Below are 15,822 nucleotides of genomic sequence, written 5' to 3'. Positions count from 1 at the left end.
ACGTCAGCGACAAAACGTGGAGACTTGCCGAGATTTATGGTTTAAATTCAAAGCTGAGTCACGAGAAAACCAGGCTGGTATGGTTTTTGCAGTCTGGCACCAACAATCATACCACGTTCAAAGTCACTTAAATCCCCCCTTTTCCCCACTCTGATGCTCAGTTTGAACTTCAGCAAGTTGTCTTGATCACCTCTACATGCCTGAGTGCATTGACTTGCATTAACAGCCATGTGATTGGCTGATTAGCTATTTGTGTGTACAGTGTAAGTATTGAGCACCTGGTAGGACGTTGATATCTCCTTGCCATTGACAGTGAATGTCACCAGGCCGGTGGCCAGGTCTATAAGGCAGCCAATCTCAAGGTCCACATTGGTGCGACTGGAGGTGTGGGCAGCGCTGGTCACATCACCACCCCAGACCATGTAGCAGTTGCTCCTCCTCACACTTTGGAAGCAGACACAAGATTGCTTAAGGGATTTATAAGGCAAATTATAGGTCGACAAGATGTAACAGTTACAGCTTTTTTTTCATGTGTAAAAGCTAAATAGAGCACCCCACCTTTCATGGACTCGCCCCCGTTCATCACCCAGGGTGACAGTTACTGTTCGGTTCTTGCTGAGGTTGTAGTTGTTGCTATAGTAATGGTAGTCGGGGGTAACCCATCCAACCCACACACAAGCTGGGTCCTGACCGGCGAAGACTCTCACTGAATAGTAGTACTGTAACAAAAATAATTGAAGGGGGAGTCATGTACTGAACATGTCAGTAAATAGGTAAAAAAACAACAAAAAAAGAAACACAAGGGAACAGAAGGGAACAAAAACTTCTTAAGTACCGTTGTGATGCTGCCGTAGTCCACTCGTCGACTTTCATCACTGTGCCGCACAGATCTCAGTGGATATCTGACAGAAACCACCAGTCAATAGGTGACTGTCAGTTTCAGTTTTAACTGGCTTTACAATTTACAAAGCTATTATAACATCCAATAACATCACTTCTAAGTATTTGAAACAATGCTGCTGGATTTGACATTGAACAGGTTTCCCCTCTGATCCAAAAAGGCTCTTCATCTCCAAACAAACTACCTGAAGTCCAATTAATTGTTATTAACAACTCACTTGATTGCCAGGAGGCATAGCAACGCAACTGCTGTTGTCAACCTTGTAAACAAACTCAGCAGCCCTCAACGTGAGGTTAAAAACCTAGTGCTCCAGCTAATATGCTTAGAGTTACAAAAGCCTTTTGGTTGAGAGGGATTCAAGAAACCTAAGCAAACAATCGTCAGTTTCTTGCATTACATTGCATTGCTTGAAATCATGTTTTGGCTAAGGTCAGTACCTGTGTTTGACTTTCAGAGTATCGTCCTCATGCACTCCGTTCATGTCTAAAACAGGACTGGACTTGAAGAAGGAGTGGAACTCCACAGGCATGCTGAGGCGACAAAACACCATGTCGGCATTACTGTTCTGGGTGCCAAATGTCTTATGGGTGACTTTAAGACACGGAGGGCTGTCCACAGTGCCGTCAATCCTTGTGACCTGCAAAGAGTCACCTGTTACCTCGCTAATTTCAACATTTTAACCAGCAAAGGTCTCAAAGTGTTTCATTCTTACTGCAATGTGGTTGTGGTCCTTGGGCACATTGACAAATGTTGGCAGACGCTTGCTGAACCACATTGTGAGCTCTCGGTTCATGTTGACGGCAAATGGCTCAAATCCCTCCTGCAGGCCACACATCGTGTAGAACTTGAAGGTGCTGGCGTCCTTGCCCAGGTTCATACGACCCACCTGAGCAAGGCTGAGACTACACACTGGAATAAACCCTGAAGAACGGCCAGAGGGAGAAGAGAATGAAACCTCGAGGAACACACATGATGGGAGATGAGGGTAAAATCAATCCAGCTTTTGCAAAAAGGCAATTTACAAGTGTCACGTTAAATAAGGGTGATTTCATTACAGGGAGCCACTTATTTTTAACTTCCATCCACAGCATGGTTTTTCTAGGTTGAAGCGCCCTGCTCTGCACGAGAAAGCTTTATTAAAAGATGAGCGAAGGGTTGCTAAGATGTACACCCAACAACTCGTTCTATAATCACCTCATCGGCCTGACATTCCCTGACTGTTTGTTTTGCACAGCTCTCTAACATCATATTCACGCTTAGACATTTCTCACCATCCTCTGTTTCAAAGTCGGTGAAGCAGAGTTCAGAGCCCTTGGTGGTGATCAGGATCTCTCCGTTGAGAGTGAAGATCATGGACTTGTCCTCCATGTTGATCATGCAGCCCACCACATCGCCAGCATGCCAGCAGCGCCCGAACAGCCGGCTGCCCATGTTCAGACAGTGGCCCTGGGCACGGTACAGACAGGCATATAAAAAATAGAGCACATGCACGTGGACTACGATAAATTCAACTGATTTCGGTTCGGTCAACAGCTTACCCTGTACCCGTCAAAGACGAAGGCGAGCTCATCTGTGCCAAGCTCCACATCTGGCTTGCAAGCCGGTCTGGCCCAGCCCACTCTCATGTCTCCTCCTGTGACGGCCTCAAATTCAAAGTACCATTTTCCAGTCTTCACTGCATACGTCCGCTCTACTCTGAAGAAGCGGATCTTATCGATGCTGAGCCGCTCAACCACTTGTCCTAGTGGGTGGAAGGAACAGTGTCAGATTAGAGAAAAAAAAAAAAAAACAGTTAGTGCCAAGATCTATATGTGCAGTTGAAGGCAAACACACTGACTGAGGGTGGGAGGCAGAGTCCCTTATCTGAACCGCAACATTAATTCAGGACAAAATGTTTTTCTGCTTATCCCTTGTGTGGAGCATTTTATCATGGGTTGTATAATTTGATCCTCTGTGCTTCTTGGTAATCGTTCTTCCATGAGGGAAACTCACCGCCTTCCTGGTCTGAGGGCTCGATGTTGTATCCGTAGCCAATCAGAGTGCGAATAGCCTCCCGCAGACTGTCCCTGTTTGACTTCTTGGTGCGCTCATCCAGCAGAGCATAGGGAACCAGGCGAGGGTTACGCTTACTCTTCAGATCCTGCGCGGAAAAGAGAAAGAATTTGTGCTGAAAACCTATAGGGGGACTCATGGGAGCCAGCTCAGCCGTACAGTCTGTTTGTTACGACTGTGCTGTCAATCCCAGTAACTGAGAAGTTAATTAGCCATTTATTGCCAGTGGGCTACTGCTGCTCATCACATCCTCTATTTTTTTCTGTGTCATTTCTCCTAGAATTGCGTTGGGGGACAAGATGCAATCATGGGAGTATCATATTAGTACTACTTAAATAGATTTGTGAAGCTTTATTTGAAACCTTGAGCTGTGTATGCAGGTTGGTCTCCTGTTGTCAACTTAACTTGGAGAGCACGGAAAAATGAAAAACTCAAAATGTGTTTTAGAAGGTATAATTGCATCTAAGTGTTCCTTCTGTCGGTTATCTCCAGTCCATTTCAGACCTTTATTTCATTTCAGTATATGATGTAACTTAAACAAATTAAATGAGCTATTATACAGTTACATTTAAAGACACAGTTAAAGCCAGGGTGTACTTTGCTACCAGGAACACACAAGAAATTTGGAAATCATGGCAATCATGGCAAAAGTTATCTCTACAGCTGCCCCTGTGTGCAGTTTTTGTCCTTCAGATGATCAGGGAGGGACATGCCGTATGCAGTGTGTTCTGTACAATATGTTCGGCGGCTTGTTGCCCTTTACTGCCAAATATCTTTCTGTGTAATGAATAACGACTTATAGCTTGGAAATGTCAGACTAAACAAACAGTCTGACACTGGTACTGTTTGGTAGGAGAATTAATGAGCCATAAAAGTAGAAACTGATAAAAAGGACAAAGATTGAAACCAAATACGGCATGGCATTTTATACACTGAGAAAACAAGATTGTTTTTTGCTGAATTTATTATTTATAAATGTCTGTTTTGGTGCAAACACAGTATACACGCATACAACAAAAAAAAAAAGAAAAAAAAGAAAAAGAAAAAAGCTATGTGAGCCTACCTGCTGGATGCCGTAGGTCCATCCCTGTTTGATGCGGTCCTTGGCCCAAACATTGTGTGCATTCTCTGCCAGCTTGTCCACCAGCAGCTCCTGACCCGGAATCAGCTTTATGTCAGATAGGTCCAGAGGGGATGGCTTATAACCATTGGACATCATGTAACTGCAGATAAAAAAACAAAAAACAAAACATAATGATGAAAGTAATTTCCCTCAGTTATGGGTGTACAGTAATAGAATAGATAGAATCCACCAGGTCTGGCTTCCAACAATTTATAGCCTCCCTTCTTGCAGCACAGACAGTATGTACTGTTTTTTTTTTTCTTTTTTTTCTCATATTACTGGAAAGGTTTGAATGATTGTTCACTGGGTTTAAACAGTTGGGTCTTATTCAACAGTTTCATACAAGAGCTGTTACAGTACAGATAAGTGTGCAGACATATTATAACTGTCTTTCTTTGTACAGTTACCATAAGCATGCCCACTTACTTCTTAGGGAGTTTTATCTTTTTGAGCGACTCTTCAGCATTTGGATTCACCTGAGCTACACGACAGCCCAATGCCAGCAGGGTCCTGTGGGCAAAACAATACTCTGCGTGAATCCCCGCTTTCAGAATTATTTCTGATTTGACACTACAGTACATCTTGATGGGCCAGTGATAACAGAGCGGCTGGAGGTGTTCAAATAAGGCGGTGAAATTGTGCATATCCTGATCCGTTATGGAAAGGGCAAACAATACCCAGAGGAATGGAAGGGGTGTGAAGTGTATTTTGACAAATTTTACTCGCGCCCTGCGAGGGGACAGCGTGGCAGTGAAACGGAGTTTGGTGTCACTCAGAAACGCATCAGTGTCGGCCGCTGCAGCAGTTTAAGATTAATCACAGCACACCCTTCATATTCTCCTTTAACATTCAAACAGCATTTATGCAAATCCCTTGTGTTATGCAGAGCATTGGTAAGCAGAAAAATCAACAGGAATCTACTGTCAATTTAAAGAGCACAGATGACCTTTGGTAAAAGTAAAAGTAAATCAATCAGTGTCATTGTTTCAGTTTTGAAATGAATTAACTGAACATATTTCTACTCTATTTATGTATAACAGGCAACATTTTAAACAAGGTAAAAAAAAAAAACCCTAGCAATTAATGCTGGACTAAGGCTTTTTATATAACTATCCTTTAAGACTTTATAAAGGTGTAAGATTGTGCATAATCACATGTGTGGCTGCTCTGATTGACAGTTAGAGCTGTTCCAGCTAGTAGTACAGTCGCTAACTGGCTGCCTACAGTAGGTGTCACCTGCTCCCTTCAGCTCCATTCATGCACCACCTGTTTGCCCATAATAATCAGCCCAAGAGTCATGCACCGCCAAGATGGCAACAACAAGGACTCCTACTGACTCCTACTGAAATGTTCCTTCATCTTTTCAAAAAAAAAAATGCATGGACAAGGGGGATAATCAACCCATAATTCTTAGCATACTTCAGAGTTTCTGTTGACATCTGCAGGTTGTAGTTCTTTTCCGTTTCTGGCAGCTTGGAGAAATCCACCAGGCATGGATGCTGCCGCTTATTGTCCTCCCTTATCTGTGAGAACAAAAGCAGCCACAGTAAAAAACGTATCAACCTTCTGCTGTCTTCATCAGTGCTCAACGATAGCTCAATTCATATGCACGACACGTGGGGAGAGTTTACTTGATATACTGTATGCATATGAACTATACAGCCTTGTAAGTCAATGTTATTGTGAACTAACAAGGGGGGCGGGCATGTTGCTGGAGCACGGCGGGTTACCGGCTGAGGTGATAAGACAGTCTACTCTAGTGAACATGTTATGGAGAGGAACAAGAGCGCATGTTTTCTTGGGGGAGATAGAAAGGTGTATGGCTGGAATACCAAGTGGAGAGGTGTAATGCGTCTCTTGAGGCCGCACTTTATGCCAAATAATCCCTTTGGCAATGCTGCTCAGAGGAGGCGGCATGGCAATGGTGGATGTTTACCAAGAAAACATGCAGGGCTGCAGATACGCAGAACTGTGTGTGTGTGTATGTATGTGGGTGGGTGGGTGGTTAGGGGGGTCCAAAGAACATCAGTCAGCTCTTCTGTGAATAGTACAAGAACTAAAGGAAATCTCTTCCCTCACACGATTATATTGGAGGAACAATGAAAAGGGTATTTATAGGCAGCTAAATGACTAACGACGCTCTCATTGCTTATTTCCCTCTGAGTTATGACATTCGCTGAAAATGCTGCTGCAACAAAATAAAATGAATGACAACTACAGAGGACATAACTACAACAACCTACATCTGATAATACTTGCGTATGCATATTTGAGTATAAAAGCTGGAGGTCTCAGTAACAGAGGGAACCGCATGTTTGTTTGTATTATAGACATAAGAGCTGTGTTCCATATTTGTTGGTTTTGCTCCTTTAAGACCAAACAGGTTACTTTGGCGTTATGTTGTGACTAATGTACAATAAACCAGAAAGGCATGGATGGATTATTGATGTTTGCTGCTATATACTTTGCAGGAAAGCAACTGATAATACACCCGTTCTCTGTGTTTCAGAGAGGAAGACAAGAAAGTATATAGCATTGGAGGTGTGGTCAGGAGACATTTAGCTTAGCTTAGCAAAGTTTTTTTTTTTAAATCTTCACAAAAAAAAAGAAAAAGTTTCGTAGAAGCTAAACTTGAAGCAGAGCTAGACTTAGTGTATCCTTCTGTTAGAAGTCTTTATGCTAAGCTAAGCTAGCTATCTTCTAGGTTTAGTTCTGTTTGACAATTAGATTTTTCCATCAATTATTCAAACATGATATTGCTTGTTAGTTCGGAGGCGCCGGTCCACTGATTTACTTAGCTGTGAAAATAGCTGGGCTAGCTTTTTCCAGTTGTTATGCTAAGCTAAACAGGCTCTTGCTTCACAGTTAGCACGCAGATATGTTTTGTGTCAATAAAATGGGACAAAAGGGATGCCATTAATAGCAAAAGAAGCAAAGATATTATCTAATACTATAAAAAGACATGTTCTCATCCTGTGCTTAAATTTTCATGATGAAGCGACCTCTGGGATTCAACCTGGATCAAGGCCTTTAAAGAATCAACTGGACACCTCATTTGCCTTTCTTTCAACAGAGGAAGAAATTAAATCCAGACGATTAAAACACAGACTTTCCTCTTGGTTTATTGCTACGCTGAAATTGCCAAAACATCCTGTTCTGCCCTTGGGTGAAACAGTAGTTTGTAACTAGTAAAACACGGACACAGGGATCTCTACTTCCTACGAACAAACTGGAATGATGCATCTAAATGACTGACATGAAAAGCACTGAACATGTAAAATGAGTGTTCTTTTTCCACTTACCCTCTTTTTGGTGTGAACAGCAAATTATAAAAGAGAAAGCAAGATGATGTACAGGCTTTTGTGATGGTTAAAGAAATTCTAATACGACTAACCAACACATTTAATACTTTTGTATTAGTGAAGTGTGGATTATATATACTTTTTTAATCTGTTGATCTAGGTGACAATCAGATATGATGAAAATACCAGCAAAGGAACAATGTGCCTGTTTCTCACCTTGCCGTACGACCAGCCCAGCTCAATCTTATTCATACCCCACAGTTCATGGATGTTTTCAGCCAGTTTGTCCCGAACCTTCTCCAAATGAGCCGGCATGACAATCTGAAGAAATGAAAAAAAGTAAATGAGACAGTACAAAAGCGAGCGTGTGTGAATTGCTGTCCCGCACCGGCTTACCTGGCTGGTCTCCACAGGTGTGGGGATGAAGGAAGCCTGCGACAGGACCTGCGTGGTGCCCAGCAGATCTCGCACTCCGTCCACATCTCTCTTGTACTCCTTCACCGGCTCCACTTTCATCTTCTCTTTGGGCAACAGAGCCTCGTAACACGGAGCATAACTCGATGGAGGGAGGAACTTAAAGTCGCCGTGTCGGCCACCCAACAGAAAACGGACCCTGATGAGAAAAGATGTTGGTCATCTGATGGATCTATCTGACACTCTAATAATGATGGAGTCAAAAGATATCTGTGCAAACATAAATATCATCACAATAATAAGGCAGACATTAATGAAAGAAGCAGCCCGTGATAAGAAATCAAATCATGCCGCTACACATAAATGCTTTTCCTTAACAATCTGATCCTCCTTAATCCGCTCCAATCAGTCCTGCTCTAAGGGGGACGAGTTTAGCTCTGAGAGAGAAAAAAAAAAAAAAAAACGTCTCAGGCCATCACTGTAAAGAGACTCTCCTGAGACTGCCTAAAATAGATTCTCAAGTAGTAGTAGTGACGCAACCGAGCTGGTTCTGACTGCAGCCCTCAATTATTGAGCAGTGAAGATGTGTGACTGTCACTGTCACTTTCTGGCACATTCAAATCCTCGGAGACGTTCACCCTGTTCACTGGGTCAATTTCACACACAAGCTTGGAGACATCACACCCACACAAATGTGCTCTTAAGGTGGGACTTTCCAAATACAACACTAGATATTTATATTGAAAATCTAGTAAATTAGCATGGGCAGTCTTGTCACTCAGTAGTCAGACTTACAATGACTGTGATAGGATATCGTGTGGAAGTCCTATGTCTGCACACTCTAAAAGCCAAGAGGGGAGAAATAGTAATGAGGACCCGAGAACAGACACAAAAATGGAAATATGGGAGAGAGGAGGAGAATATAGGACAAAACTAGCAACAAAAACAAGCACTGTAGGTCATTTATAAGTCAGTAAAATCGTAGATATAATTGCTAATATTTTGGTATTAAAATTTAATGGAAAATGATTTAAGGATTATGATGATCATCCTGAGTTTGGGGGTGTGATCCAATTTGGCACCAAAACATTCATTTAAGGAATTTACCATGATCTGATATATATTTTTTTCATTTATTTTTGTTGACAAATGAATAAATCTGAGTAAACTTAAAGCATTCTTCAATTTCTTTATGCTCCTCAGAGTTTTTTTTTTAGAACTCGTTCTCTTCAGGCAGTAAGAAATGAATTCTCTCTCTGATGGCTTACATGGCCAAATAAAATCAGACTAGCCACTTGATGTCAAATGACTCAAGTGAAAGCTGCAAAATGCTGGTGTGCTCTTCAAAGTGGGAGTCAATCATGGAATCAGGGTAAAACTGCTGGAGCCTGAAATTCCATTTTAAAGTCCCGTCAATCACACTCAATCTGTCATCACCATGGAAACAGAGAGGAAAATAACCCAGGCCCTTGATACATATATATATGATAAACATATATTTTGGCATGAGGCTTGTCTTCCTCCTCTGTGTGCGCTTATGCGTGCAGCTCATTTATCATGGAGGGATTTCATGGTGTCATCTCGGACAACGCGCAGAGGAAACAAATAAACACTCACTTGACTCCCGCCGAGAAGCTGACGACGGGGAAGAAGAGCCCGTCCACGTTGAAATTTTCAAACATGCCCTGGACCGGCTGCCCGTTGATCCTGAAAGAAATGCTGGGCGCTCCCAGGTCCAGGCAGCAACTCACCACATCCTCTGAGGTCAGAATATGCTGGTTCATTGACGCAACCGCCCGCGGGATACGACCTATTCGGGACACACACATACTGTCATGTGAAATATGACCTAGTGAGAGATGCTGGCAAAAATCATATATCTGTCAAGCACGCACACACACACATACACACACACACACACGCACACACACACACACACACACACACACACACACACACACAAAATCAAGACCAAACACACATACACACACACTCTGGGCAAGGAGATCACTCCAGCAGGGTACCTATCCTGTCTAGACACAACCTGGCTGTAGCCCAGGATTACCACTCATCTTCAATATGTTAGCTTATTAAAATCGCTACTGAATTTTCCGTCCGCCGCCTACCTGACCAGAGGTGGAGTCCATCAAAACCGTACGAGTAGAGGTCATCCCCGACTCCGTTGCCCCCCCAGCCCTCTCCTCCTCCAGGGTAGGGGGCGTACCCTTTAGTGTTAGCCCAGCCCACTCTCAGGTGGGAGGGCTCGCTGGTCACAAAGTGGTCCACCTGGTCGATCATCAGCTCGTAGTACCACTTCTTGTACTGAGCTGAACCCTCGCTCACCCCCAGGAAGATGTTCGGCCTCATGCTGGCAGTGAAGTGAGATGTGAAATCATTAGATGCCCCCCAGAGACCTATTTTTAACATGAAGCTAATGACAAAGTTTATCCTTGGGACAAGATAATTTAATTGCATGCATTTGGTTTGGGGTGTTCCACTTCTCTAGTAACAAGAAGAAGAGATAATATACACTGAAAATGCACGGGGTAGAACAAAGCCCCTTGGTGAAATACTTCTTGTCACTGTACAGTATCGAAAAGTTACTATAGGAGATGTAAGGGCACAGTGCAATCTGAACACGGGGTGCTTCAATCACCCAAATGTCACATCATACTTGGGTGTACATCACTCACATTACTCAGTCCACCCCAGGCATGTACTTTTCAGTGCATACCTCTTTCTCTCGAGCTGAATGCACAAGCATGCATAATGTACAGGTTGAGAAGCTGGAGCTGCTTAAACTAGGTTTTTGTAAATTTAATTACCTTGCCCGTAACTCTGAATGATTACAGAGCAGAGGTTTACACACTATCGTTAAAACTGCCGGTGTCAAAGATACTAGTTCTTATATGGAAAGCAATTATTTAAACCCGACTGCTGCATAAATAACAGTTGCACATTGCAGCGTAATGTCTTTAAGCAGATATCTTTTAGCAGATATCAATATGCACAATCTGACAACAAGGGACCAGATCTGTATTTTCGGTATTAAGTTCTGGTTTTAGTGTTAATCCAACTAGTATTGGTCAATCATATTGGAGCAGGCGTTTTTTGCAGGCCAAGCAAAGTGTGTTTGCCAAGCAAAACCTGTAGACAGCATTTTTTAAGTGAGTGGAAACCGGCTACTTGTGAAACAGTCCTGTTTCAATGACTGGTGCATGAGAGAGGAAGCCTTTGCTCAGATATCCATTATCTGTTATCTGCCTCCAGAGGGTAAGCCATTGGACAATGACTACTGAGGGTTTCCCAGCGCAGCTTTAATGGTTTGAAAGCACTAGTTACCGGAAACCTACCTTGCCTTGGTGACATGGTTATTTATTTGAATATTCTTCCTACAGAATTACTGCAAATCGAGAATAAAAAAAATGTCTTTTGCCTACGATATGGACCAGGATGTTGAAAAGGCGGCAAGGTTTCTAACCTCTGGACATCGTTGACCAGCTGGGTTTGCAAAAGCAGATCTCTCTTGGGCAGCAAGTGATCGCAGATGAGGTTCTGATTGGTTCGCACAGCCACGCCGTTGCACACACACAGCGAACACAGCACATCCAGAATCTAGAGGAAAGTGCCGGCACAAGGGCAGGACAATAAGCAACAGTGTCGTATGGAAGACCACAACAACGTTCACTTCATTGTCCCTATTGAACCTTCAATATGAATCCATACCTTTCCACAAATGAATAATTAACTTTGTCTGTGGTCATTGTCTAGGCCGCTGCTCCAGGGACAGCCTCTTGCTATGCAACCAGTGCGTAATTACTCTGCTTAGTGGCGGGGACAAAAACATGTCCACTCCCTTTGATGTTAGCTTAACAAAGCAGTAGAATTAAATGGGCCGGGTAGCTCAGCCAAGGGTGACAGGCCAGAGCGCCTACACTTTATCACTGACCTTTCTCACCTGCTTCCGTAGCAAAATGACACATTCAGGCTGATTTACGGCCCCCGACCTGCTGACTGCCTGCCCCTGATCTCATTGCACTGTTAAACGGATTCATGATGGGGACATACTGCAACAAAACCCCGAGGAACTTCCCGTCAAGGATCGAAGTTTACATGCTGGTAGAGGGTAAGCACAGTCAATTAGTGACTAAAGAGAAGACGATGTGACAAAGAGGCCCAGAGGTAACCGCTATGGAAATAAATGCGGGTCTCCGGGTGAGCCTAATGACGAAAGATTCTGATTGTGAACTGGAGATGAATGGTTCAGTGGTTATCGTGTGCTTTTCTGCATGACTAAAACATTCTGACAACATCTCAGTTACTGGTGTTAATTCGATGTACAGTCTTCTTGCTCGAGAATTAGATAATGTCAGTACCACTTTCAAGTCTGCGCACTGAGCGAATACCCATAGCCAGAAGCTAGTTAGCTTACCATAAAAACAGCAAACAAGGATTCTGTCCAAACTAGGTAAGTAATGCCAGCATCCTCCAAAGATGAAATATTCTCAACCTGCTAAACATTAAGTGAATACAAACATTTTGAAAACTGTGGAGTGCTCCAACTACTAACTATCCTTGAAGGTACATGCCATCTCAAATGTACATATATATTACCCTGCACTTGACCATGGCACCGTACTTTCTACTGACCTTGTGGTTGCGTCCATGCTTGTAGAGTAGCGATATGATGGACTTGATGTGTCCTCTCTGTATAATGTTAAGTGCCTCAGGGCTCTCAATTAGAATGCAGTGCAGAACCTCCAGAATGCCTGCACAGCAGCAAAATTCATCAATTAGTTAATATCCACAAAAAAAGAAAAACACACCCGAGGACACTCATCAGAAAGACACCGAATCCGCTTTTCAGAGTACATTGCTGGTGCATTCTCTACCACACCATTTAAAAAGAAAGTTTTCCCGTGCTGTCTTTTGAGCCACTGAGTGTAATTTTTGACTCATGTCCCTGCTGAGGAGTGCTGGATTGCCACGAAAGGAACTCAATTTGTGATGTGTCACAAGAGTCACCTGACTGCGCTGTTTCACCAGAGGCTGAGAATGTGTGAGAAAGACTAAGAGTGTACCTGAAGAGGACTCCAGTCTCTCCAGCTTGCTAACCAGCCAGTCCAAGTTGTTTGAGAACTGGGTGCAGTTGTTCCGGTTCCCTCGGATTAATGCCGCTGCGGGATGAGAAGAAAGCATGCGTGAGGCAAATTCTATACTAAACTAAACATTGTTTTTGTGTGTGGATGGATCCCACTCAGTGCATTTCTTAATGCGATTTCTTACAAGCCAGCGAGACAATGTCACCCAAAGGTGGACACCTTATATTCAAGCCCAAAGCCAGTTAAGGAAGAGGACACCCTTTGACACCTTTATCCATATTCATTTTGGAAGACGCCAAAGATAGAAGGAGGGAGCGGCACAAGGAGAGAAAAGACACACACACACCCATGTATGTCCTAGCTTAAAAAGACAGGGTCATCCAATGCAGACAAACAGGGAGGGAAAGAAGGAGGGAGGCATCCCAAATCCACTTAGCACTGCGCCGAACCAGGTGTGTGTAGGAGGGAACAAGGGAGCGGGGAGACGTGGCTCGAACACTAATGCAAGCCAGGAAATGAAAATCAGTGTAAATAAGAGCATGAAGGACATTCTTAGAGGGCACAGGGTGCTTCAGTGTAGAGAGATGAAGGATAATCTTTGCACATGGGCCGTTGAGATTGTCTCCATAAGAATGGGGGCGCATCTGAACCACGATAGGAAGAAAATGACACCTGCCCACAACACCCTGCTCGCAAATGCATCATTTATGTGACAGCTGGCGAACGAACGTTCAAGACAAACATTGTAAGCATCAAAGACTAGACACTGGGATACGCAGGCAGAAGAGCAAAAATATATTTCCCTGCCAGGACGTTTCATTTAGATACACATGAACCTGACAGAGCATTGCAAGAAGTTTAGAGGGGTTACGAAAAGGAGTTATACTATGGACTGATCAGGCATAACATAATGACCACATGTCTAATATTGTGTAGGTTCGGTGTATAAATAAAACAGCACAGACAGTGAGAAATTATATTTAAAGGCTGAAAGCAATGAGGGCAACAATTTGAGTTTGCGTGTGTGGGCATTAGACACAGGCACCAATGCTATACATGTGTGTCAACATTCTGGAAACCTCCTGTCAGAGGCGTCTGTAAAAAGCTGGTTAAACACGGAGGCAGCGCACATCTTCATCACCTCCAAATGCCCACACTTGCAGCTACTCAATCTTCATTCTGCTCTGAGATTGATTGCAGCAGCGAGTGTAAACCTGTTGGCTCTTACGTATGTGTGTGTGTGTGTGGCTTGTGGTAGACCAGCTCCTCACCCAGCAGCTCATACAGCAGGTTGAGAATGTCTTTCCAGGCGGCCCCGGCCTCAGACCCAGCGCACTCCCCGAAGTGGGCAGCGCTGTTGTAGACGTTCAGGCGGTCGATGCAGTTGGACACTAGAGTCAGCATGCCCTGAGAAGGATATAAAAACCAACACGTGAACGCAATTGTATCTCGAGCTCTCATTAGACATTCATTTGGTGAAATTTGTCTCTTTTTTTTTTTTTATTCCATTTATGGTCGTGTCATGGTGATTTATATTATAGAGGGATATCTATAGTGATCAGATATGCTAAATGGAGGGCATAAATGACAAAATGGAAATCGCGGATGATTTATAATGCCAGGGAAAATCATGAGTCAGCTGCCTACAGTGACAAATTGACCTTCTAAATGTAATATATCAGGGGTGGGACAGAGGCGTGCTATTTTTGTGTATTTTGGAAAGAAATACATAAGATAAAACAAATTCTGTGTGGTTTCCAAATAATAAGAGTACATTATTTTATGACGGCGTAAATCAAGTTTATTACATTTAACTTGGCATCCTGAGGATGTGGCGCCACGTCCGCGTCGTCGCGGCGCGCACGTGTTGAGGGGAGTTTGGACGGTCGGCATCGCCAGGCCCCCTCCGTGAAGCAGCTGACATTTTGTAATTGATGAAAGCAATTTAGGCCGTAGAGGCTTAGCAGAGAGCCTCAGTGCACTCACGGCAGCCTCGGGAAAACTTATAACACCAAAACTGCTGACGCCTTCATATGCGGCTCAGATGGCAATGGAACACGCCATAGAGAATCAATTGCTTGAGCCCTTCACATACTTTGTAAGATTTCTCCAGGGCTCAATCATACATGCAGCCACTTACTATAATTGCCTCAATCACACTCTCCGCTCAGGGTTCGTAATCTTTTGCTGATGATCTTGCTAATTGTTTTCGCGAGGAGTTCCTCTCTGGTGGAACTCACTTCCTGTTTGAAGAGGTTCTGCCTGTTCTTCAGCGAGCGCAGCTTGATCTGCCTCTCTTCGTGCTCCAGCTCGGCGTCTGGGAGCTGGAAGTACGTGATGAGGTCATTAAGGGTTTGGAGCACCTCCTCGACAGGCATGGCGACCAGTGCCCTGTTCTTAACGCCCAGACAGTCCAGGTCTCTGGGAGGGGGGATACACAGAAAGAAAAAAAAAAAACACTAATTCACACAGGCCTTCACGCTGTGTCTGTGATCATTTTCCTGAAATGACAAAAAACAATGAAACTCCGATCGGGAGGCCACCCAGATCTGTGGAGAGGCACTGATGACTAACACAATGTTTAGCCCACAGGTTCATTCATGCTGAAATGCTGATTTCCGCTGGCCCGCTAAAAATAGCTCCTGTCTGATGCGTGGGAGGGGCGTGTGAAAAGATGTGTGTGTCACAGCCGCAGGGGAGCCCTGACAAACCCTCACATGTTATCGTCACGAGTGCCCCCCCGAGCCCGACCCAGGGGGACATCGGGGGCCCTTCGATAACAAATAAACGTGCTGGAAGCATCCACTTACATGCTCCAAGGCTCCCATTTTCATAGCTGGCCGCGCGTAGCTGTGACGCCGTTGCAGTGTTTGCCATTTGGAAACGCATGACTGGTCCACTCAGTGAGCTGTCTGGGGCTTTAGCACC

General features: G+C 43.9%; 1 protein-coding gene across 11 annotated transcripts in view; it reads right to left on the bottom strand.

The window, feature by feature from the left end:
• Positions 1–15,822, bottom strand: part of LOC125023535 (ryanodine receptor 3-like) — a 100,215-nt gene that overhangs the window by 47,757 nt on the left and 36,636 nt on the right. For 6 of the 11 annotated variants that reach the window (XM_047610857.1, XM_047610863.1, XM_047610865.1 and 3 more), the window contains 20 exons: positions 15,135–15,315; positions 14,166–14,301; positions 12,874–12,969; positions 12,443–12,561; positions 11,274–11,407; positions 9,919–10,160; positions 9,410–9,602; positions 7,775–7,991; positions 7,595–7,699; positions 5,496–5,599; positions 4,503–4,586; positions 4,017–4,176; positions 2,894–3,041; positions 2,440–2,642; positions 2,173–2,347; positions 1,614–1,822; positions 1,339–1,538; positions 836–902; positions 559–719; positions 279–444 (listed from right to left, as the gene is read on the bottom strand). In XM_047610857.1, coding sequence (XP_047466813.1) covers positions 279–444; positions 559–719; positions 836–902; positions 1,339–1,538; positions 1,614–1,822; positions 2,173–2,347; positions 2,440–2,642; positions 2,894–3,041; positions 4,017–4,176; positions 4,503–4,586; positions 5,496–5,599; positions 7,595–7,699; positions 7,775–7,991; positions 9,410–9,602; positions 9,919–10,160; positions 11,274–11,407; positions 12,443–12,561; positions 12,874–12,969; positions 14,166–14,301; positions 15,135–15,315 — 3,100 coding nt within the window. Of the gene's footprint in view, positions 1–278; positions 445–558; positions 720–835; positions 903–1,338; positions 1,539–1,613; positions 1,823–2,172; positions 2,348–2,439; positions 2,643–2,893; positions 3,042–4,016; positions 4,177–4,502; positions 4,587–5,495; positions 5,600–7,378; positions 7,382–7,594; positions 7,700–7,774; positions 7,992–9,409; positions 9,603–9,918; positions 10,161–11,273; positions 11,408–12,442; positions 12,562–12,873; positions 12,970–14,165; positions 14,302–15,134; positions 15,316–15,822 lie in introns of all 11 variants that reach the window. The other 5 variants (XM_047610856.1, XM_047610862.1, XM_047610859.1 and 2 more) reach the window with 1 other exon arrangement.

The sequence above is a fragment of the Mugil cephalus genome, chromosome 17, assembly GCF_022458985.1.
Source record: "Mugil cephalus isolate CIBA_MC_2020 chromosome 17, CIBA_Mcephalus_1.1, whole genome shotgun sequence".
Classification (NCBI taxonomy): domain Eukaryota; kingdom Metazoa; phylum Chordata; class Actinopteri; order Mugiliformes; family Mugilidae; genus Mugil; species Mugil cephalus.
The sequence above is the reverse complement of the archived record's forward strand: the minus strand, read 5'-3'. Positions and strand labels throughout refer to the sequence as shown.